General features: G+C 42.8%; 1 protein-coding gene across 2 annotated transcripts in view; it reads right to left on the bottom strand.

Annotated features, from left to right (window-relative positions):
* DNAH3 (dynein axonemal heavy chain 3) overlaps positions 1 to 25,344 on the bottom strand; it is an 827,768-nt gene that overhangs the window by 457,944 nt on the left and 344,480 nt on the right. For both annotated transcript variants that reach the window (XM_073591059.1, XM_073591058.1), the window contains exon 20: positions 24,447 to 24,561. In XM_073591059.1, coding sequence (XP_073447160.1) covers positions 24,447 to 24,561 — 115 coding nt within the window. The remainder of the gene's footprint in view (positions 1 to 24,446; positions 24,562 to 25,344) is intronic.

Here is a 25,344-nt window from a genome sequence, read left to right as displayed (position 1 = left end):
AATGTCAATAAGCATATATTTATTGGTTTGCGCAACAGTTATAGCGTCTATAAACTAGGGTACATTTTCTGGAATTGACACAGCTTTTAGTTTATGCCTGCCAATGCCATGTCATTTCTTGAGGTGCTAAAATGGCAGGGCAGAACAAACCCCCCCAAATGACCCCATTTTGGAAAGTAGACACCCCAAGGAAATTGCTGAGAGGCATGTTGAGAGCATTTTATTATTATTTTTTTTTGTCCCAAGTGATTGAATAATGACAAAAAAAAAAAAATTTACAAAAAGTTGTCACTAAATGATATATTGCTCACACAGGCCATGGGCATATGTGGAATTGCACCCCAAAATACATTTAGCTGCTTCTCCTGAGTATGGGGATACCACATGTGTGGGACTTTGAGAGCCTAGCCGCATACGGGGCCCCGAAAACCAAGCACCGCCTTCAGCATTTCTAAGGGCATAAAATTTTTGATTTCACTCCTCACTACCTATCACAGTTTTGAAGGCCATAAAATGCCAAGATGGCACAAACCCCCCCAAATGACCCCATTTTGGAAAGTAGACACCCCAAGCTATTTGCTGAGAGGCATGTTGAGTCCATGGAATATTTTATATTTTGACACAAGTTGCGGGAAAATTACAAACTTTTTTTTTTTTTGCACAAAGTTGTCACTAAATGATATATCTCTCACACAGGCCATGGGCATATGTGGAATTGCACCCCAAAATACATTCTGCTGATTCTTATGAGTACAGGGATACCACATGTGTGGGACTTTTTGGGAGCCTAGCCACGTACGGGGCCCCGAAAACTAAGCACCGCCTTCAGGATTTCTAAGGGCGTAAAGTTTTGATTTCACTCCTCCCTACCTATCACAGTTTTGAAGGCCATAAAATGCCCAGATGGCACAAACCCCCCCCCCCCCCCAAATGACCCCATTTTGGAAAATAGACACCCCAAGCTATTTGCTGAGAGGCATATTGAGTCCATGGAATATTTTATATTTTGACACACGTTGCGGGAAAGTGACAATTTTTTTTTTTTGCACAAAGTTGTCACTAAATGATATATTGCTCAAACATGCCATGGGCATATGTGGAATTACACCCCAAAATACATTCTGCTGCTTCTCCTGAGTACGGGGATACCACATGTGTGGGACTTTTTGGGAGCCTAGCTGCATACGGGGCCCCGAAAACCAATCACTGCCTTCGGGATTTCTAAGGGCGTACATTTTTTATTCACTCCTCACTACCTATCACAGTTCTGAAGGCCATAAAATGCTAAGATAGCACAAACCCCCCCAAATGACCCCATTTTGGAAAGTAGACACCCCAAGCTATTTGCTGAGAGGTATGGTGTTTATTATGCTGCTCTCATTTGTTTTTGAAAATGAAGAAAGACAAGAAAAACATTTTTTTTTTCTTTTTTCAATTTTCAAAACTTTGTGACAAAAAGTGAGGTCTGCAAAATACTCACTATACCTCTCAGCAAATAGCTTGGGGTGTCTACTTTCTAAAATGGGGTAATTTGGGGGGGGGGGGGTTTGTGCCACCTGGGCATTCCATGGCCTCCGAAACTGTGATAGGCAGTGAAGAGTGAAATCAAAAATTTACGCCCTTAGAAAGCGTGAAGGCGGTGCTTGGTTTTCGGGGTCCCACATGCGGCTAGGCTCCCAAAAAGTCTCACACATGTGGTATCCCCGTACTCAGGAGAAGCAACAAAATGTATTTTGGGGTGTAATTTCACATATTCCCATGGCATGTTTGAGCAATATATCATTTAGTGACAACTTTGTGCAAAAAAAAAAAAATAAATTTGTCTTTTTCCCACAACTTGTGTCACAATATAAAATATTCCATGGACTCGACATGCCTCTCAGCAAATAGCTTGGGGTGTCTACTTTCCAAAATTGGGTCATTTGGGGGGGGTTTGAACTGTCCTGGCATTTTATGCACAACATTTAGAAGCTTATGTCACACATCACCCACTCTTCTAACCACTTGAAGACAAAGCCCTTTCTGACACTTTTTGTTTACATGAAAAAATTATTTTTTTGCAAGAAAATTACTTTGAACCCCCAAACATTATATATTTTTTAAAGAAAATGCCCTACAGATTAAAATGGTGGGTGTTTCATTTTTGTTTTTTTCACACAGTATTTGCGCAGCGATTTTTCAAGCGCATTTTTTTGGGAAAAAACACACTTTTTTACATTTTAATGCAATAAAACACACTATATTGCCCAAATGTTTGATGGAATAAAAAAGATGATCTTAGGCCGAGTACATGAATACCAAACACGACATGCTTTAAAATTGCGCACAAACGTGCAGTGGCGACAAACTAAATAAATTTTTCTCGAAATATACGGTAAGTTTATTAAAGCTCAAGAAAGGGCAATTCCTTAATGAAATTACAATAACATATATAGAATTCGAGGACACAGCCTCTTTCTTCATCACAACTGAAAACAAGGTAATAACATATTCCATTCCTGATAAAATGTCTATTCTACAGAAGAGAGTATGGAAAATTCAACCCTGTAATGTTCCCCATATATAAATGCTCAGCCCTTTCCTTTGCCATTTTCCTTTTTCAGAGAAACAGAAATAGAGAGTAAGAAATGAAAGAAGAATAGTAGGAGTGGAAAAAAGGTTGGAGAAGAAGAGGGGAGGAGGAAACAAGAGGGAAGGATGGGGGGGGTTTAGGGGGCATATGGAAGCGGTACATGCACGTGACTGGGGTCGCCTGTATTCGTAACGGCGGCTGGTGGATCCCACCAGCCCACTCCAGCCTTTAATCCCTCTCCAGAAGGGTCTGTCTCTCAGTAGAATATATAAAAATAAGCCACCTGGACCAGGTCCTGGTGTACTTTTCATTTTGATGTCTGGCCGTAAGAACCATATCTTCCATTTTCCTGATTTCCTCCACCTTATTGAGCCACATGCCCACTGTCGGAGGTTTGGTGGATTTCCATAAAAGGGGGATGCATGCCTTTGCTGCATCCAATAGGTGTCTGATCAGCGATTTTTTGTAGGCCTTACCTGACATATTGGATGCATGGAGGAGGAAGAAAGCAGGATCCGCCAGGATAGGACGTTCCGTGAATTTCTGTACGGTATGTTGAAAGGTCTTCCAGAACTGCCCCAAGCTGGGGGAGGTCCAGAAAACATGCAGGATCGTTCCCCGATCTCCCCGGCATCTCCAACAGAGACCCGAGGAAGAAGGGAAGAACTTTTGTATTTTCACGGGAGTGTTGTACCATCTGGTGACTAACTTATAGTTGGTTTCCTGCATCTTAGTGCATATTGAAGATCTATATGTAAAGTAAAGAATATTTTGTTTTTGCCGTAACGTAAAGGTACATTGTAAGTCCCTTTCCCATGCTGTGAGGGCGTGCATTTGATGGCCATCTGGTGGCGTGATCAACAGTTGGTAGGAGACAGACAAGGTATTTGGTAAAGCTACCTCTTCTGTACAGTGAGTTTAGTATGTAGTCAAAGTCTGCTCAAAGTTTCCCGGAGGGGGTAGAGTTTTGAGAAAGTGATCGATTTGGAGGGCTCTCCAAAAATCTAAGCGAAATGGTCCCTCTAAATTCATAAGGGCAGCTGGGGAGGGCCACCGACCGTCTGTAATGAAATGGGACGCCTGAAAATAGCCTGAGGCTCGTAGGGAGTGAAACACTGGGTCTGTGTACCCCGGAACGAATTCTGGGGATCCCAAGATCGGGCGCAGAGGCGAGTTAATAGACGTGAGACGGGATCGTGTAAAGAGAGACGAACATGTTCGCATCGTAACCCCTATCAGAGGATGATTTTTCATGTTTCTTGGTAATGATTCATGGCACCAGGGAGCTCTGTTCAAGGGTATGGCACATTGAGTCTGTTCCAGTTGGGTCCATAGTTTAGTAGACTGGTGGCGGTTCCAGTCAATCAGTCTGGTCAAATGAGTTGCTTGTTGGTATTTGTGAAGATCTGGCACAGCCAATCCTCCATACAGTTTGGGTAGTATTAGCTGTCGCTTATTAAGTCTGGGTCTTTTGTGTGCCCATATGAAGTCAAAGAAAAGGGCAGTAGTCTGATCAAAGTAGCGTGATGGGATTTGGATCGGTAGGGCCTGGAGAAGGTATAGAAACTTCGGGAGAATGCACATCTTAAGGATGTTGCATCTACCAAACCACAAATGTAATCCTGTGAGCCATTTGGCGAGTAGAGTTTGGACAGTTGACAACAGTGGGGGAAAGTTTAGGGCAAATACCTGAGACATTTTGGGGGATATGTGTGTGCCCAAATATTTCAGGGCTGTGGTAGTCCATTTAAATTTAAAGCTATTCTTGAGTGTAGTAAGAAGGTTCGAGGGCACTCCTACATTCATTGCTTCAGACTTATTGAAGTTAATCTTTAAATTCGAAAAACCTCCATAAGTTTTGAATTCCTGGATAAGGTTAGGGAGGGAAACCATCGGGTTAGTGAGGGTAAACAGCATATCATCCACGTATGCAGTAATTTTCTGTTGTGATTCCCCCATATATACTCCAGTTATGTCCGGATTGGCACGCACTGTACGCAAGAAGGGTTCCAGTGACAGGGTGAAGAGGAGAGGGGACAATGGGCACCCCTGGCGTGTTCCATTTCTGATCGCAAAGGGGTCTGATAAAACCCCGTTCGCACGGACCCGGGCTGTGGGGCCAGTATAAACCGAGTTAATCCAGTTTAGCATCCTGCCCCCCAAGCCTACATGTCTTAGAATAGAAGTCATGAAGTGCCAATCCACCCTGTCAAAGGCCTTCTCTGCGTCCGTGCTTAAGAAAACACAGGGAGTCTTGTTCTGATTGACCACATGTAGTATGTTTAGGACTTTGACTGTGTTGTCCCTAGCCTCTCTGGTTGGGACGAACCTGACCTGGTCCAAGTGGATCAGAGATGGCAGAAAACGTTGGATCCTAGTTGACAATATTTTCATAAAGATTTTGAGATCCACATTAAGCAGTGAAATTGGCCTAAAGTTCCCACAGACAGTAGTGTCCTTCCCTGCCTTGGGGATTAACGCTATATGTGCTATAAGGGTGTCTCTCGGGATGTGTGCGCCTGAGTCCAGTGAATTGAAGAGTTTATGCATGAACTCTCCTAAAGACGGCAGTAAGATTTTGTAATATTGGGCCGTAAGGCCATCCGGGCCTGGAGCTTTCCCTGATTTCATGTTTTTGATTACCGTCTGAATTTCTTCCATGGTAATCGGTTCGTCTATCAACTCACTGAACTCGGCGGACAGTTTGGGCATACCAGATTTGTTTAGGTAGTCCTCTATTTGCAGTTGTGAGGATGGTGTCTTCTGCAAGTTATAAAGGGATTTATAGAAATCTTTGAATTCCCCTGCTATCTTTTGTGGTAGTGTGACCTGACCCGAGGGTGACACAATATGGGGAATATAATTTGCAAGGGTCTGTTCTCTCAAAGATTTGGCCAATAATTTACCGCACTTGTTCCCCGACTCATACGATACCCGTCGACATACTTGTAGCGCGGCTTTGGCTCGGAATTGCAATAAGTCATTAATTTTGTTGTTACGTAAGAGCAGAATTTCCGCTTCCCCCGATGGGGTTTGGGCATGTTTGTGTCTGGCTTCTGCTAGGTGTAAATCATGAAGGAGTGCCGTCATCTGTGCCGACCTTAATCTTTTGATACGAGCCCCGTGCTTAATTAAGATTACGCGGATCACCGCTTTATGGGCTTCCCATACTATGCCAGGGTCACTGTCAGGAGTGTTGTTGGTTTTGAAGTAACTATTCAGTTCCCTGAGTACATCTTTAAGTACTTCTCCGTCCTGTAGAAGACTTTCATTAAGTCTCCAGGTCTTTGTTTTGGAGGTGAAACTGTTTGTCAGGGCGTAAGTCAACAGAACAGGGGCATGGTCAGACCATGTAATGGACCCAATCGAGGAGTCACGGAGGGCATGCAGTTGGGTGTGGGGAAGTAGAAAGTAGTCTATCCTGGAGTATTGTTTATGTGAATTGGAATAAAAGGTGTAATCTCTTTCAGTCGGGTGGAGAAGTCTCCAGGCATCAGTCAATTGTGCTTTGTGAAATGTGCGAGCGATTCGTTTCCTGGTTTTAGGTGGGACTGAGGAATGCCTAGCGGAGGTATCTTCCGAAAGAATTAACGGGACATTAAAGTCGCCTCCTGCTATCAGGTGCCCTCTTGTGAACTCCAATAAGGTATCTATGATTTTAGTGAAGAAGTGGTCCTGATGATTGTTAGAGGCATAAATATTTGCTAGGGTCACCCGAACCCCGCCAATCTTACCCTTAAGAAACAAGAAACGTCCTTCCGGGTCGGATTCCACCTCAATACATTTCCAAGGGACACTACGGGAGATGAGTATAGACACTCCACGGGTCTTGGCAGACCCGTTCGTGGAGTGATATACCACCGGGAAAAATTTGTTTTTCAATATGGGTAATTTACAGTCTTTAAAATGTGTCTCCTGGATGAATGCTATGTCCGTCTTGTGATGTCGTAAGTCATGTAGTAACATACGTCTCTTTTCAGGCATGTTTAGGCCCTTTGTATTCAGTGAAAGTACATGCACAGCCTCCATGGTCCCCAGTTGTGGGGAGAAAAACTGGGGTCAGAAGGTACAAATGGGGAGGGAGGGACTAGAGGTAGTAGGAAGAGAGAAAATGAAAAATAAAAATAAATGAACGTGGAAAGGAGACAAGACAGAGGGGAATAGAGTATCTAAGTCGCATTTAGTGGGTGCTAGATCTATTATACTCTAAAGGAGTAGCACAATAGTGCTAAGACGCTCACCAGCACTGAACTGGTAATCGAGCGTAGGCCTAAGTGGGTTTGTGGAGAGAGATAGCCAGCGAGGATCCCACCGAACACCCCTCTCCATCCCATAGAGCAGCGATGTGTGTCATCGTATATGCAGCACCATTTGTAAAGCAAAACAAAAAACAGAAATAATACTGAGGTTAAGGATTGCAAGGAACAGGTGCAGATCACCGATTAGATTTACTTATGCTTATTTTGGTAACATTCAAAATTCAGCCTACAAGCTAGAACCTGCAACATTAAACACGTCTACCCCCTATAACCACTACACAATAAATTCAAACTTGTGACCACATTCCCATGACCTGGCTATAAAAGTCCTCCGCCCCCCACCTATGCAGGTAAAGGACAAACTTATTTTCGATCTAGACTGAGTGTATTCCTGCATGTGGCCCCACGACCTTAACACCAGGGAATGCCCAGTGACCCTGTCGGGTTGCTAATGTTCTTCACGGGGAGAGGGATGTGCCCATACAACATGACCCTACATCTATTACTCAGGCATACTCCGCATTATCACCTCCCCTTACTTGTGATCATGGGTCCTGGATTGCATGATATCCGAGAATGGCTCCAATCCCACCCCCCACCCCCCTTAAACTCATTGCCGCCCAGATGCAAAGTTCATGTTGGAGCTTTTCAGGCATCTCCTGATTTGTAGTAATTCTTGTAATTGGTATGTCCTGGTCCAACAAATTGATCTCAGTGGCAGGGATTCTGGTGCATATTAATCAAACATTGCGTCAGCCATCTGCCGACCGCTAGACCACATGAGGGACATAACCAAGAACGGCTGCAGAGGCATAAGCGATAAACCCAGATCAGCCTGGTAAAAGTTTCTTAAGCCTGTATCCCTGAGCAAAAGGATCTCAGCCTACTCCGGTCACTTTCCCGGGGTAATCCATGACGGACAGTGGTCGGGAGGGGAAACTGGGTGTCCGTCCTTCGGTGTACCGCCACTCCAGTGACTGGAAGTAAGAAAGTACTGCGGGTGTCGCTGGGCCACTAACACGGGTGGATGGGTCACAGTTAACAAGTCAGGGGTGAGGTAAAACAATAAAATGTAGGTTTGTGCTTAGGCTGATGATCTGTGCTCAGATCAGGACTCACGAGTTCCCTCGGCGGAGGGTGTCCGGTGTCTCCTTCTGGACCTCTGTTGACAGGGGGGTTGGTGGTTACGTTGAGCTGTAGGTCCCGGACAGCCCGCTGGTTTAGGGATAAAGGCAAGCCAATCAGGAACCGCGATCGGTTCCACTACTAAGGAAGCAAAGAAGTCCGGCAGTTCCGCTGGAGTACGCAGGGTGAAGGAAGCGGCTCCTTTATGGAAAGTCACCACTATAAGGGTTGTCCCACCGATATGTGTATCCCTGCCTTCTGGTCAATTCCAGTGCTGGTCTCAGGAGGGCTCTTCTCTGCAGCGTAGCTCTTGACAAATCCAGGAGAATTTTAATTGTTGCCCCATCAAATTCCAGCTCTCCATGATCCCAGGCTTTGCGTATAATGAGCTCTTTTTGGGTGTATCTGTGGAGCCTGCAAAGCACGTCCCTGGGCCTGTCCGGATCTGCTGGTTTAGGTCCCGAAGTTCTGTGAACTCGATCAAGTTCCAGATGCGGTGGATAGGCTCCCAATATTATTTGAAAAATCAGGAATGCCTCGCAGCCGCAGGTTATTGCGATGACTGCGGTCCTCTAAATCCTCCAGATGGAGCTGCAAGTCTATGGCTGTGGCTGCTTGTGATGTCTGCGATCGTTCCAGGGCAGAGACCCGCTGAGAGAGGGATATAATTGAAGTGTCATTAGATTCCACCCGCTCCGTGAGCCCATGAATCTCCTCTCTGAATTTCCCGGTTATGTGCCTCTTCCACTCGTAGTATCAGGGACTCTATGTCAGATCTGGAGGGGAGGGCCTCAATGTCCGCCTTGGTAGGGAGAGCCTGGAGTATAACCCGGAGTTCTTCAGGTATACCGCTCAGTCGTTGTGACGAACCCGCCATCACTGTTTGGAGGGTCACGGGAGTCTCCGAAAAGCAGTCCATGGAGATAGATGATGTTGGGAAAGCTGATATTTCTGGCGCAACGGTCTCTACCATAGACTGCACACGTGGCGCTGTCTCTATGGCGCCCGGAGTCTCTTTCTGTGAGTCCCTGAAATATCTTTGGATCCTGCTCCGTGGGGTTGATGGCTGGATATTTCTAGCCGTCGATCTTGTTCCGTACCTTGTGGTAGGTGTCATGCCATGCTCTACTCAAGAAAAAACATCGATTCTGCGGGACAGAAAGGGGAAACGGCAGGAGCTCTCAAAGAAGTCTTCCTCACACGGCCATCGCTAAGCCACGCCCCCCACTAAATACATTTTTAAAAGCCTTTAAAAGCCTTTACAGGTTACCACTTTAGATTTACAAAGGAGGTCTACTGCTAATATTACTGCCCTCGATCTGACCTTCGCGGTGATACCTCACATGCATGGTGCAATTGCTGTTTACATTTGACGCCAGACCGACGCTTGCATTCGCCTTTGCGCAAGAGCAGTAGGGGGCAGGGGTGCTTTTTTTATTTTTTTCTTTATTTTTTTTGCTTTTTTATCTAATTTTTAAACTGTTCCTTTCATTTTTTTTTTTATCATTTTTATTGTTATCTCAGGGAATGTAAATATCCCCTATGATAGCAATAGGTAGTGACAGGTACTCTTTTTTGAAAAAAATTGGGGTCTATTAGACCCTAGATCTCTCCTCTGCCCTCAAAGCATCTGACCACACCGAGATCGGTGTGATAAAATGCTTTCCCAATTTCCCAATGGCACTGTTTACATCCAGCAAAATCTAACTTATGAAATGCTTGTAGCTTCCGGTTTCTTAGGCCATAGAGATGTTTGGAGCCATTCTGGTCTCTAATCAGCTCTATGGTCAGCTGGCTGAATCACCGACTGCATTCTCAGGTTCCCTGCTGGGACAGGAGAGCCAGAGAAAAACATGGAAGACGGTGGGGGGGCGTTCCCTCCCACTGCTTGTAAAAGCAGTCTAGAGGCTAATTAGCCACTAGGATTGCTTTCACATGAAAGCCAACCGCTGTCTGAAAAGAATGATACCAAGATGATACCTAAACCTGCAGGCATCATTCTGGTATAACCACTCAAAGTCCAGCAACATACCAGTACGTTGCTGGTCCTTGTTGCGCATATATTGTAAACTTTTTTTTCATGCAGCCTGTGGGCTGAACGAAAAAAAGAGATTTATCGGTGGGTATGCCCACCATTAGAATACCTCCCTTCATCCACCCACTTCTAATGATGGGCATACATGCAACGTTTATATATGCCGAAGCATGAGGGCATCTGCCCCAAAAGGTAGGAGCAAATCACTCCTCCGCCCCTGCTGCCCCCATGCTTTGGCATATATGCCCTTTTTTTTAACTGTGGTGGCGAAATCACCTCCTACAGCGCTGGAGTCACGGCTTTATGTATCGTGGGAGCAAGCGCTGTTGCTGTCAAGATAAATAAATCCGCGCTGCAACTGAATGGCGTACTTGCTAAGCAAATGATGGTTAACAATAAAACAAAGTAATATTACAGTATAACAGTAAGACTTACCATACCTGCAAAGCAAATACAAAAAAAAATAGTAAAAAATAAAACATTTAACGCAGCCTGTGCCTAAAATATATATATGCCGAAGCATGGGGGCATCCTCCCGCAAAAGGTAGGAGCTAATCGTCTCCTCTGCCCCTGCTGCCCTCATGCTTCGGCATATATGCTGAAGTATGTAACTGTGGTGGTGAAATCACCTCCGACAGGAGTCACGGCTTTATTTATCATGGGAGCAAACGCTGTTGCTGTCAAGATAAATAAATCTGCTGAATGGCGTACCTGAAAACAAAAAAATGGTTAACAATAAAACACAGTAAACAGTAAAGTATAAAAAAATTGCATACCTATAAAGCAAACACGATAAAACATAATAACAATAAAACATTGCAGAATAGAATACAGTAAAAAAGAGCAGAACAATAGAGAGAGAGAATAGAGAGAGAACAATAAAACGACAACTATTTTTGTTTTTTTTATTTTATATATTTTTTTTTTTTTTTTTTTTTTTTTACTTTTTACTGCATTTGGTTGGGGAAGGTGAGGTGGAGCACCGTCTGGAAACAGAAGGGCTCTGACGATCTCTTCCTGGAATTTAAGGAAGGATCCAGTCCGTCCTGAAGCTCTGTATAGCACATGAGCATTCAGCAAAGCCAATTGAAATAAATAAACAGACACTTTTTTGTACCAGCGTCTGGCCTTACGGGCAACTAGGTACGGCGCCAACATCTGGTCGTTGAGGTCCACCCCTCCCATAATTTGGTTATATTCGTGGACACAGAGGGGTTTCTGCACAACACCAGTCGCCGTAGGAATTTGGACCGTCGTGTCTGCATGAAGGGAGGTAAGAACGAAAACATTCTTATTGTCCCTCCACTTCATAGCGAGCAAATTATTACACTGCAAGCAGGCTCTCTCCCCCAGCCTAAGACGGGAATCTACAAGCCGCTGGGGAAAGCCCCGGCGATTAGGTCGCACAGTGCCACATGCTCCAATCTGCTGTTCAAACAAGTGACTAAAAAGTGGCACGCTTGTGTAATAATTGTCCACGTACAAGTGGTACCCCTTTCCAAATAAGGGTGACACCAAGTCCCACACAATCTTGCCAGCGCTTCCTATGTAGTCAGGGCAGTTTGTCGGCTCTACGTGACTATCTTTTCCCTCGTAAACCATAAAACCACATGTATAGCCTGTGGCCCTGTCACAGAGCTTATACATCTTGACCCCGTATCTGGCACGCTTGCTGGGAAGGTACTGTTTGAATAACAAGCGGCCAGAAAACTTAATCAGGGACTCATCAACGCAGACAACTTGATGGGGAGTAAACAAGTCTGCAAAACGTTGGTTGAAGTGGTTTACGAGGGGCCGAATTTTGTAGAGCCGATTGTATCCAGGGTCTCCACGAGGACGACAGAGTTCATTGTCATTGAAATGCATGAACCGCAAGATCTGCTCGTATCGTACCCTGGTCATGGAGGCAGAGAGCAAGGGCATATGGTGAATTGGGTCAGTGGACCAATATGACCGCAACTTACTCTTTTTGATTATGCCCATGTTGAGGCCCAAAAAGAGCTTAAATTCAGAGACTGTAATTGGTCTCCAATCTCTGGCAAGGGAGCACTGGGGAATAGTGGCGTTGTGTTGACCAGCGTACAAATTGCTTTGGTCCACAATAGATCTATAGAGATCTTTGGTGAAAACCAGCGAATAAAAATCAAGTGACGTAAAATCAACTGTTTCCACCTGAATGCCGGGTTGGCCAGTGAATGGGGGAAGTATGGGTGCTGCAGAAGTGGTGGGTTCCCAATTAGGATTGGCGAATGCAGGGCACTATGGGCCTGTGTTCGTCTTCTTGGTGGCAGCGGGACACTACTTGTGCTTGCCACCTCGCCAACTTGAACTGCACTTATAGGACTCGCCACGTCACCAAGTGATACTGCAGTGCTGGATGTACGACCAGGGTGTACTAGGCCGCTGGTGCTTGCCAGTTCACCAGAAGGAATAGCGGCGCTAGTACTGCTCTGCTCCATACGAGGGACCTGCGGTTCTTGCACATCAACGACAGAAGAAGAAGTTCGGGGTCTGGTATGCCTGACCTTGGCAGGGACCACAACTCCGTCGTCAGAGCTATCTGTCATGGAGCCGCTGTTGTCTACAGGATCGTATTCTGAGCCTGAATCTGACAGATGAGTGACTTCCTCTTCACTATCTGTCATGCTCAGAAACGTGTAGGCCTCTTCAGTAGTGTACCTTCGATTTGCCATTTTGGGCTCTAAATTTAGTGGTACACTAGTGAGACTCACAGGTAAAAAAGCTCCTGACTGTTAGCGACTGTATCAAAACGCTACCAAAAAAACTGTTAGCGATCGCAGGGATCAGGCCTGACTCTGTGAACGCTACAGTTATGTGTGTTTAGTGTTTTGTAAGTGACAGTGATCGATCGATACTGCACTTGGGTGGGCTGGGCAGGGCTGGGCCGAGGGGCAAAACGCAGGTGCTAGCAGGTATCTGGGCTGATCCCGCTAACACTGCATTTTTGGGAACCCTAAACTGCTGGGGATGCTAGTATAGATCTGATCGGATCAGATATTGATCTGTTCAGATACTATACCACTAAGGGAGGTGTATGCTGCGTGCGTGGGTGTTAGTGGTACTGGCGCTAACCTAACGCTGCCTGGGGTGACGCAGACCTTATCTGACCTAAGACTTAACTTATATCACCGCAATTAGGGGGTTAAACCTTTATTAGGTAATAAACGGCGGGTGCCCTGAAACTATAAAATACAAACTAACCAACCAGCGTCACGGTGATCACTGGTGAAAGGGTTAACTAGGGGGCAATCAGGGGGTTAAAACCTTTATTAGGTAGTATATGGGGGTCCCTGATGCTATAAAACACTGACAGGGAGTACAGGGGGGTGATCGGGGGGTGATGGGGGGTGAAAAGTGTGCCTAGTGTGTTCTACTGTTAGTGTAGTGTTGGTGCAACTCACATCGATGCCTTCTCTCCTCGGCGCCGGAACGAAAAGACCGACTGGAGAAGAGATGACATCACTTCCTCTGCCGCTGTTTACATTACAGCAGCAGAAAAAGATTGTCATTCGTTGAGAGCGATCGCGAGGGGGTGGCCACGAATGAGTGGCCTCCCCCTCAGCCTGGAGCGCTCCCCTAACGAAGCTGACCGCCTCGGGCACCGGGGGGGCGTGATGCACCAGGTACGTGATTTTGCCTGCCTGTGCCATTCTGCCGCAGTATATCTGCGTTAGGCAGTCGGCAAGTGGTTAAATTTGTTAGTTATTTATGAAAAGTCCATCTAAATCTACTAGTCCATCTAACACTACCCTCTCTACAGGTTGAAAATACTGCTGTTCAAGGGTGGTTACCATGCTCTTCCATAGATACAGCAGTTTATTGTAGCTACCCCAAGACAGAGTTTATTACTGTTCAGATCACCAGGTGAAAAAAAGCCTAAAAAAGAAAATGAATGCAGCCACCTCATCTAAGAATTGATAAGCTGCAATGTATTACATATCTGTTTTGGGGTTTATATACTCTTTAAGGTACAGCAATATAAGTTGCATGACTATTTCAAATAATAACTTTATAATATTTATAATTTTTATTTTATGTTTTATCAATTTATCAGTTTTTAAAACATTTTAATTTAACTTTCATGCTTATATATCTTTTCATCAGAACACGTTCCGTTCTTGATGTTTTAATTTTATGTTAATTAATTAATACATTTACATATTTGTTACCATGTACTCATTGTAATAGCAGGTTGGTTTGTTTTTTATCCACTAGATGGGGCTGACTTCTTTGTAAGCACCCTGGTGGTAATGTTTTTTCTGTGTAAGTGTTTTATTTAATATTTCATGTGAGGGCGCCTGCTAGTTCTAATTATTAATCAAGCCTTTAACATAGTGGCTGTCTCCAGCGGACTCTGTGCGTGTTGTCCGTCATACAGCCTGTCCCCCCAAGACGTCATTGGTGACAAAATGCGTAAGGAGCGGCTTGTCTCATCATGCACATTTTGCTGTTGTCCGTGGCTTTGTATTCATGGGAGCCATCAGCCTGCTGGAGCATCTCTGTTTTATTGGATAATGACCATTCTGAGGTTATTGATTATGGACTTTGCAAATAAATGGTTAAGAATTTAAAGGGGCTTCACTATGGCAGTTTGTTTCTTTACACTTCCGCATTACATCTCAATCCATTGCTGTGTGGCAATTGTCTCCACTGGATGCCGATCCTTTTTATGCTGTGACACATGAGAGTTTGACCAATTATATATTTTTGGTGCAAGCATCTGTCAACTGCTAATGCCTGGAGGGAGATTCCTTCTTATCCCCATTGCACAATTGCACTTTCTGGATTACAAAATTTAATTTACCTGTATTTAAATGGACTGTTTGCACTTTGTACTGACCAAATTTCGGGTCTGCATATTCGAGGGCTTACCATTTATACACCAATTTGTTGCACGTTTGCACTTTGTATGTGTTTATTCATTTCAATTTATTATTTATTTTGCTTTATTGCACCTGTTATTAGTGCAGCGTATTTATGTACTATCACAGGTAATTAAGTAGCTGCTGCCGTTCAATTGTCATTTGACCTAGAGCGTATTTTTAAGCAATTTAATAACAACTTTATAGCTAAAAATCTAAAGTATAGGCACTTGTCTATCAACCATACAGAGCTAATGTATGCATCAAAAATAATAAGAAATATATAAAATGTTTTTATATTTAGAACAGAATTAATTAGAAAAATATGTTAGGCATTAAATAACCTAAAAAGTTAAATGTTTTTGCATATTTTGGTCCAATTCTCTGACTATTATAATAAAATAATTTGAGGGCATTTTAAAAAACTAATTACCAAATGGGGGCCCTAGATGTACCAAACAGCAAAATTTGGTCTGTCCGTGAAAGTTTTGATTATAAAAGGTCATTCATCCTTGGAAAAGATTCTTCCTCAATTTTAATGGGTTTAAGAGATCATCAGCTCTAGGAAGTCTAGTCAATTACATTGAATATGTAATTAATGAGTAATTACAGGCCCTAAAAAGATAGATTTACAAACTGTTTCACACAAATCATCATTCTCTGGACACGGAGGGAAAAGCAATTTAGAAGAATCCCTGTTGCTATTATCAAATCTTTCCTACTGGAGGCTTTTAGCAGCCTTCATATTGATTCAAAATACAGCAGGCAGTATTCAAATCATATCTATTATGCAAGTTACTACAAAATGTCATTATTTGCAGTTATGAATAACTAATACTGTGCATTTTGCTGCCCCTAGACTTAGGCTTGGTTCCCACTTATGTGAATTGGATGTGGCTTGCACCGCATCCAATTTGCAGAACATTTTTAAATCTATTCGTTTGAATGAATCTGGTTCACATATGTGCATTGCATTCGCACTCCGCATTGTCCAAAAAACGCGTGTGTTTTCTAGGCATTGTGGTGCGAATTGCAGGCACATCATCTTCTATGAGAATGCATCTGATTCGCAGATGCGTTCTGTTCTGAACATGAATTCTCTCCCCCTCCTCACTACTCCCCCCTTTCTCAGGTCAGCTGATCCACAGCTACAACAGAGAGGAACCGCTGAACAGCTGCTTTTTCTCTTCGCAGAGAAACTGGAGCTGGAATTAGCACCATACTAGGGTGAACCCAGCCTAAAAATGAGTTAGCCCAGTAGTACTGCCTGACAAAAACTTCTGCTTCGCAATTCATTATAGTCATGATATTTCACTGAAGACATCAAGAATATGAGAAATGGGATGAATAGCATAAAAGGGAGTGTATGAACAACAATAAATAATTTTTAACCACTTGATATCCGCGCTATAGCCGAATGACGGCTACAGTGCGGACCTGAATTCCTGGGAGGCTGTCATATGACGGCCTCCCCTGTGCACGCGCCCCGCTGTGATCACCGAGTCACTGAGACTCGGGTGATCACTGATCCAAGTAAGGGGCGGGTCCCGGCCCCTTACCCTTGCCAATGACAGCTGATCACATGATCAAAACAAAAGCTCGGTGATCGTTTTTTTTTTCTCCTCGCGCTGACAGTGCGAGGAGAAAAAAAAGCCAATCACCGGCTCAGCAGCAAGGGACATCGGTCCCGAAGAGGAGGAGGCAATAATGCCTCAATTGTGCCACCAGTACCCCCTGCCAGTGCCACCTGACATTGCCACATCACAGTGCCCACAGTGCCCACCAGTGCCACATATCAATGCCCATGAGTGCCATCTATCAATGCCTACAAGTGCCACCTATCAATGCCCACCATTGCCACCTAACAATGCCCACCATTGGTGCCAATCAGTGCCACCTAGCAGTGTTGCAGATCAATGTACCAGATCAGTGCCCATTATTGCCACCAATCAGTGCCCATCACTGCCACCCATCAGTGCCCATCACTGCCACCTATCAGTGTCAATTGGTGCCGCCTCATCAGCCTACATCAATGAAGGAGAAAAATTACCTTTTTTAAAATTTTATAACAAAATATAAAAAAAAAAAAAAATGTTTAAATTCGGTCTTTTTAAATTTTTTTAACAAAAGATAAAAACCGCAGAGGTAATCAAATACCACCAAAAGAAAGCTCTATTTGTGGGGAAAAAATTATAAAAATTTCATTTGGGTACAGGGTGGTATAATCGTGCAATTGTCATTCAAAGTGCGTCAGCGCTGAAAGCTGAAAATTGGTCTGGAAAGGAGGGGGGTTTAAGTGTCCTGTAAGCAAGTGGTTAATGTAGTAAGATATAGTATCAAGAACTGGCTTAGCATTATTTGTGGGAACTACCTGTTTTACAAGGGCTTCAGCATATAAGAGCAGTGTAAACAGTATGTTTTTAGGCCTTGTTTAGACTTTCTTTGCTGTCTGAGGCGCAATCTGCATTTGGATACCTCTTCAGACAGCAATAGACAGGCAGTAAAAAGGCATTGTATTGCCTCCTCACCACCTGTTTTAACCCCCTAATTACCAGAAAATCGTGCCGCAACCGCGTGCATTGTGCATGGCGGTTGCAGTGTGGTCCCATTCAGTACTGTCTGCTGAGCACGACAGGGTTATAATTCCTGCTACGGCCACAGCATATGTACAGTACACCCTAGGCCCCTGCCTCAGCAGTAACAGGGGGAGTGGTTGAGGGGGCGATAAAAATGTGGTTCAACCGTGGGGTTTTCAGCCCCTCAATTAAAAGTGTAAACTTGGCTTTAGACAGCATTTGTAGAACTTCAGCAAAGTTTTTAAAGCACCCTTCAGCTCCTGAAGCCTGCTGAAGCCTGATAGCAGCTCTGTGTATAACATTTCCAAACAGGAAAGGGGCACTTCTGCCGTGTACACACGAGCAGAATTTCCAAGATTTTTCCGACGGAATTCCGCTCAAGCTTGCCTTGCATACACACGGTCACACAAAAGTTCTCTGAACTTTCGACCGCCAAGAACGCGGTGACGACAACACTACGACGAGCCGAGAAAATGTTCAATGCTTCCCAGCATGTGTCAAATTGTTTCCGAGCATGCGTAGGAATTTTGCGCGTCGGAATTGGTACAGACGATCGGAATTTTAGATCGGAACTTTTTCCGACCGAAAAATTGAGAACATGCTCTCAATCTTTTGCTGGTTGGAATTCCGCCAGCAAAAGTCCAATGGAGCATACACACGGTCGCATTTTCGGACCAAAAGCTCTCATCGGACTTTTGCTGGTGGAATTTCCGCTCGTGTGTAGGAGGCATTAAAGGCTTAGATATAAAGTTTGCTGAATGTTTCATAAAAGCTTGCTGTTCATCCTGCTCTTATATAAGCTGAAGCTGTGCAACAGTCCTTAGGTTGGTCTGGACTTTAAAGAGGAACTAATGTCTGCAGAAGTCTCTTCTTTACTCCAGCGATGTGACAGCTGGATACCTTGCCAGCTGTTGAGATGTCCCCAGACCTATACCTGGTGTTTTTAGGCTTCTTGATTGGCCCATGGAGGTGAAATGACTCCTGCACATGTGCAGGTCATTCCTCCCAGCATTCTGATACCATGCCGAGAATGTAATATCATATCATCATGCTTATAAGCAGCTTACTGTACATTCAGTAGAAGACTGAAAAGGCAGGCAAGTTTGTTTTATTGCAGAAGAGACCTAGCATGTCTCTTTCTGCAATAAAAAGCTGCCTGCTCACAATTTCTTTTTATCTTTAGTTAAATTTTAATAAATTAATTGAAAAGAGAATGTTCAGTTTCCTTTTCGGTAGCAACTGCAATGATTTTACAGCTCAACTAGTAAAAGTTTAGTTAATAACAGCTTGATGAAATGTCAGGTGAATGTGCAGGAAAGGTAACATTCACTATTTTCTTAAATACGGGGTCTATGTCACAGTAAAGACCATTTCCTTTTGAAGAACAGTTGTTGCCAATTGCCAATTAATGTAATTATCCTTATGCGAATGTTGGGTAAATGTTGAATGTCCACGAATTTGCCTTAATATATAGGATAATGTTAACCAAAGAGGTTTTTGTGAATTTTAGATGAATTGCTCATCAAATTTTTGATAAATAGACGCCTAGGTCTCAATTCACAAATCTAACAAACCAGGTTAAGGATACGTAAGGATTCAGTCCAATAATATTTGAAAATGACACATGAATACATGTGAGTTAGGTCATTATTCAATAAAATGGTGTCAGTAATAAAGTTTAGTGCCACCAAGCAGAACCAACTCTGCACTGGATTGACTACAGAGAATGAATTTTGAATAAATACTAAAGGCCATTGCGATTTGGCTCTTGGTCAGTATTAAGAATAAATGTATAGTGTCAAAGGCTTCTAGCTTTGAATAAAAGTCATTGGAATTATAACTTTTGACCAGGTTAAATTTGAACAAATTGCTAGAATTCTATAGGCACTGTTCCTGTACCCGTTTTAAAAAGTTTATGGAGTAAAAAAAAGTGGTAAATCCTTGAAGATAGGTACCCAACACTTATATTAGTCTAGATCCCTGAAAAACTTTCTTCTTCAGAGAAGCCTATCCTGCCTTCACCTAACAACTGCACTATTTTCTCCATTAGCTCATTCCCCGCAGCTATTACCCTTTTGTATAACTTGACCCTCCCTCCTAGATTGTAAGCTCTAACGAGCAGGGCCCTCTGATTCCTCCTGTATTGAATTGTATTGTACTTGTACTGTCTGCCCTAATGTTGTAAAGCGCTGTGTAAACTGTCGGCGCTAAATAAATCCTGTATAATAATAATAATAATAATAGTACAGCATGAATCTAAAAATTGCATTTTTTTGGGGCCGTCTTATGGTTAAAAGTCAGTTTCAACAGTTCTGCCAATTCACTTATTGCACTTAAATTATTTTTTCCCAAAATACTTATGCAATTATAGTTCATCATTCATGCCAATGTGTTCTATTTGCTGTAGCCATGTTTTCTGAATTATACCCCACGTATAACCTAATACAAAAAATTTGGAATAAAGTCAGAACACTACAACAGGTCACTGGGTTTACTAAGTTTAGTCCTATATGGCACAATGACCGGTAAAATGGCAGCAATATGGGGTTAACTACTTACTTCAAATATTCCGCAATGAAGAGCTGCATGCTTTTGCTGCTCTTCAGGCAGTATTCCAGCTTCCCATGTCCATGCAGTTCTACTACTTCCAACTCCAGCATGCGATAAAGGCCAAAAATGATGTAGAGGCATGGGTACAAAACACTACTTCTATTTTAATTACATGTCAGAGGTATTGTCTTGCTACTTAATCTGTCCTTACCGGATTCTACCCAAAAAGTGATATTCCAATGGGAGCGGGATGTTGGGCCCTTTGAGGAGGAACAATGGGAGGAGGCACTATTGGCAGTATCACAGTGCTCTTTAAATATTGCCCAGCGCCTGTCCCAGTTGTATATACTTTTAAGGGTCCATTATACTCCTGCCAAGTTGTTAGAATGGGAGTGCGTGATGATCCATCATGTACTCGCTGCATGCTGGACCATGGCGACCTGATACATCTTTTGTGGCATTGCCCCAAATTACATGTTTACTGGGTGGAGTTTATAGGGGTTATTAACCGGGTTTTCCAGGTTCAGATTAAAAAGGATCCCAAACAATGTCTGCTAGGTATTATAGACGATGGTTTGGTGGAGGAGGTCCCTAGGCAGGCGATAGCTAGGTCCCTTTTTCAGGCTCAGAAACTTATTTTACACCACTGGAAATCAACAGAACCCCCTACAGTGCGGGAGTGGATAGAACAAATGAGTAACACTTTAAGGCTAGAAAAGTATATCTACCAACATAGGGGCAGCACAGCAAAGTTTGCCAAGCTATGGGAATCATGACTGAGCGTACCTGGGTTGGCACCGGTGGAACTTGTTTAGGACCGTTTGCTATAAACATGGCATTACCATTTTTTGGGCCCCCGGCTCACGCCCAACGCGAAAGGGGGGGGGGCTGTGCCTTTATGTCTGTACAACTTTGTGTAGATACAAATTAGATCTCTGCACATATGTCACATTTTGCTGATCATTGCTTCTAAGGTGTAGATGTTTATACTGCACATGTTCGTTTGAAACTTTCAGTATCCTATGTGAAATTAAGATTTGTGAATGTATAACAAATTGTATTGCTCTAAAGCCAGTAATGGATGTATCATGCTTGTTTAATAAAAATTTGTTTTGGAGATAAAAAAAAGAAAGTGCAGACTTTTTGTTTAGTCACAGTTTTGGAAGTTCACTCTATTGATGCACAGCGCGTGATGTTTTGTGCTTATAGAGCATATGTATAGTGAATTATTGTACACGTTAATTTGCTATTGTTCAAAATAAGACCCACAGGAGTATTCCTTGTGTGCAAAGAGCGCTTGTAGTTTTTAAATCAAACAACTGAATAAATAAAATTATATGTAATGTGCAAATGTTCAAGACCATCATTTCAAGTAATAAAAATATTAAAAGTGCTCAGTCCCGAAAAACTGTGACATGCAATTGACAAGTCTTCGACATGTGATAAAGTACTTTGTGCTAAAAAGCACAGGCCACTTTATCACATGTCGAAGACAAGTCAATTCCATGTCATAATTTTTTGGGACTGAGCATTTTTAATATTTTTTTTCTTGAAATTCTGGTGTTTATTTGAACATTTGCACATTACATATAATTTTATTTATTCACTTGTTTGATTTAAAAATTGCCAGTGCTGTTTGCACACAATGAATACTCCAGTGGGTCTTATTTTGAACAATAGCAAATTAACCGGTGGGTCTTATTTTAAGGAAAACACAACTTAATTGGTTTGGAACAGTGGCTGCACTAAGTTATATTGGTGGTACGAGTGTGTTTCATATATTAAATTTGCTATTGTGAATTGTTCTTCACTGACACTCTTAAAATGATAGCACAACAGTTTTTCTTTTAGTTTTCCATATACAGTATGTCTGTGCTCACATATTTGTAAATACAGCTTTCAAAGGCTACTTTCACACTGAAAGCGCCGGTCGTTAACGCTAAAGCGCTGCTTTTGCTCCCTTTTTTGGCTGCTAGCGGGGCGCTTTTAACCCAAAAAAAGGATTAAAAACTCCCATTTTGCGGCGCTTTAAAATTGCTTTTAAGGCGATTCGAACGTGCAACACATTCATACCAAAGGGCATAGGTGTGTGCAGGGGGTGTGTCAGGTGTGCCTGGGCACACCTTAATTACTACAGTGCCTTGAAAAAGTATTCATACCCCTTGACATTTTCCACATTTTGTCATGTTACAACCAAAAACGGAAATGTATTTTATTGGGATTTTATGTGATAGAACAACACAAAGTGGCACATAATTGTGAAGTGAAAGGAAAATGATAAATGGTTTTCAAATCTGTCAGATTGGATGGAGAACATCTGTGAACAGCAATTTTCAAGTCTTGCCACAGATTCTCAATTGGATTAAGGTCTGGCGTTTGACTGGGCCGTTCCAGCATATGAATATGCTTTGATCTAAGCCATTCCATTGTAGCTCTTTTTGTATGTTTGGAGTCATTGTCCTGCTGAAAGGTGAACCATCAACTCTGCCCATTTTCCCTGTCCCTGCTGACGAAAAGCATCCCCACAACATGATGTTGCCACCACCATGTTTCACGGTGGGGATGATGTGTTCAGGGTGATGTACAGTTTTTTTTTCCCGCCACACATAAGCATTTTGCTTTTAGGCCAAAAAGTTCAATTTTGGTCTCATCTGACCAGGGCACCTTCTTCCACATGTTTACTGTGTCCCCCACATGGCTTCTCGCAAACTACAAGCGGAGGTTATGGGACTTCTTATGGCTTTCTTTCAACAATAGCTTTCTTCTTGCCACTCTTCCATAACGGGCAGATTTGTGGAGTCCACAACTAATAGTTGTCCTGTGGACAGATTCTCCCACCTGAGCTGTGGATCTCTGCAGCTCCTCCAGAGTTACCATGGGCCTCTTGGCTGCTTCTCTGATTAATGCTTTCCTTGCCCGGCCTGTCAGTTTAGGTGGACGGTCACGTCTTGGTAGGTTTGCAGTCCTGCCATACTCTTTCCATTTTTGAATGATGGTTTGAACAGTGCTCTGTGATATGTTCAAAGCTTGGGATGTTTTTATTATAACCTAACCCTGCTTTAAACTTCTCCACAACTTTATCCCTGACCTGTCTGGTGTGTTCATTGGCCTTCATGATGCTGTTTGTTCACTAAGGTTCTCTAACAAACCTTTCACAGAACAGCTGTATTTATACTGAGATTCAATTACACACAGGTGGACTCTACTTACTAATTACGTGATTTCTGAAGGCAATTGGGTTCACTAGATTTTAGTTAGAAGTATCAGAGTAAAGGGGGCTGAATACAAATGCATACCACACTTTTCACATATTTATTTGTAAAAAATGTTGAAAACCATTTATCATTTTCCTTCCACTTCACAATTATGTGCCACTTCGTGTTGATCTATCACATAAAATCCCAATAAAATACATTTACATTTTTAGTTGTAACATGAAAATATGATTCAAGGGGAATGAATACTTTCTCAAGGCACTGTATGTGCGGTGCTGATCCCCCATACTGCCCAAGCTCCCCCCTCTTGTTGGCCCCTCCCTGCAGTGCTGCTAGCTTCCCTCCCCCCCGGCTTCTGTGGGAGGTGTTTCAGGATGGAGAGCGGGGGGAAGGGGCTAGTTGTAATTTACCAGCACTTTCCTTTTCTAAATGAACACATTGAACACACTCACTCACCGGGTCCATTCAAAACTGAATCATAGTAAACTGTGTTTACTATGCTTTAGTTTGTGAATGAATAGGAAGCTGCTCAGCACAGAGGACTTCCCATTCATTCACTGTCCAATGCAGCTGAGGCTGCAGATAAACTCACATGTGTTTGAGCTTTGGGGTGCACACCCTAATGCAGTAGGCTGCGCACACCTATGCCAATGGGCAGGGTGTTTTCGGAGCGCTAAATACAGCGCTCCCAACCCGCCCCAAAGATGCTGCTTGCAGGACTTTTCAGAATGTTCCGCAAGCGCACCGCCCCAGTGTGAAAAGACACACTGGAATGAATGGGAGACGGTTTTCAGGTGCTTTGCAGAGGGTTTTTCTAGCGCTAAAGTGCCTAAAAAACCTGCCCCAGTGTGAAAGGGGTCTAAGGCTTTTTTTTCTCAATTTTTTTTGAACAGTAAGCGCAGATTATTACTTTTTAAATTTCACAGTGAAATCTCTGCCTACCTGTAGTGAAACACCGCCACATCACTGGTAAGAAAAGTGGAGGTAAATGAGGCATCATGTTAAAGTAAATTGTGTCACACGTAAAATTCTGTCTCTGATAATTCTGCAACAAATTCAGGGTTTAAAAAAAAGTTGCTTATTTAAGAAAAAATGTAAATAATGGGGAGAGTGGTTATTTTCAATCAGACTAGAACAAAGGAGCGTGACTGGTTGATATGTACAAAAGCTTTAAAATGCAAATTATTTTCGGCATACATCCCTCTGTTATTGAATATCTTGAGTTACCTACCGTATCTCGATATCGGACAAAGTTAAAGATCATATTAGACCATTCAGCCTTCATCTTTTCCATTGCTTTTTCTAAGGAGTATTCTTTGCTTGCTGCTGCCCCAATCTGCTCCATCCTATAATTACAAACGATATAAGATCATTACACACAGCCACATCATTCATTCACACAGTTCTGTGAATGAATGAATGAACTACAAGTCCAATTTTCTACTGAAGCAGATAGCTTGTAGCTCTCAATGATTTCAGTAAGGGCACTTGTGAATGCACTGGTAGTTAACCACTTAAGGATCGGAAGGATTTGCTCCCTTAATGACCAGGCCATTTTTTGTGATACGGCACTGCGTCGCTTTAACTGACAATTGCACTGTCGTGCGATGCTGTACCCAAACAAAATTTATGTCCTTTTTTTTCCAACAAATAGAGATTTCTTTTTGTGGTATTTGATCACCTCTGCAGTTTTTATTTATTGCGCTATAAACAAAAAAAGTGAAAAAAAAAAAGCAAGATTTTTTTACGTTTTGCTATAATAAATATCCCCCATAAAAATATAAAAAAACGAATTTCTTCCTCAGTTTAGGCCAACATGTATTCTTCTACAAATTTTTGGTAAAAACAAAATCACAATTTACGTAAATTGATTGGTTTGCGCAAAAGTTATAGCGTCTACAAAATAGGGGATAGATTTATAGCATTTTTATTATTTTTACTAGTAATGGTGGTGATCAGTGATTTTAGCAGGACTGGGACATTGCGGTGGACAGGTCGGACACTTGACACTTTTTTGGGACCAGTGACATTTATACAGCGATCAGCGCTATAAAAATGCACGGATCACTGTATACTGTATATACCCTAGTGGAGATCAATGGGTTAAATCTGTTCCCCGGGAGGTGTTT

This window comes from Aquarana catesbeiana, linkage group LG06, assembly GCF_042186555.1.
Source record: "Aquarana catesbeiana isolate 2022-GZ linkage group LG06, ASM4218655v1, whole genome shotgun sequence".
NCBI lineage: Eukaryota > Metazoa > Chordata > Amphibia > Anura > Ranidae > Aquarana > Aquarana catesbeiana.
The sequence above is the reverse complement of the archived record's forward strand: the minus strand, read 5'-3'. Positions and strand labels throughout refer to the sequence as shown.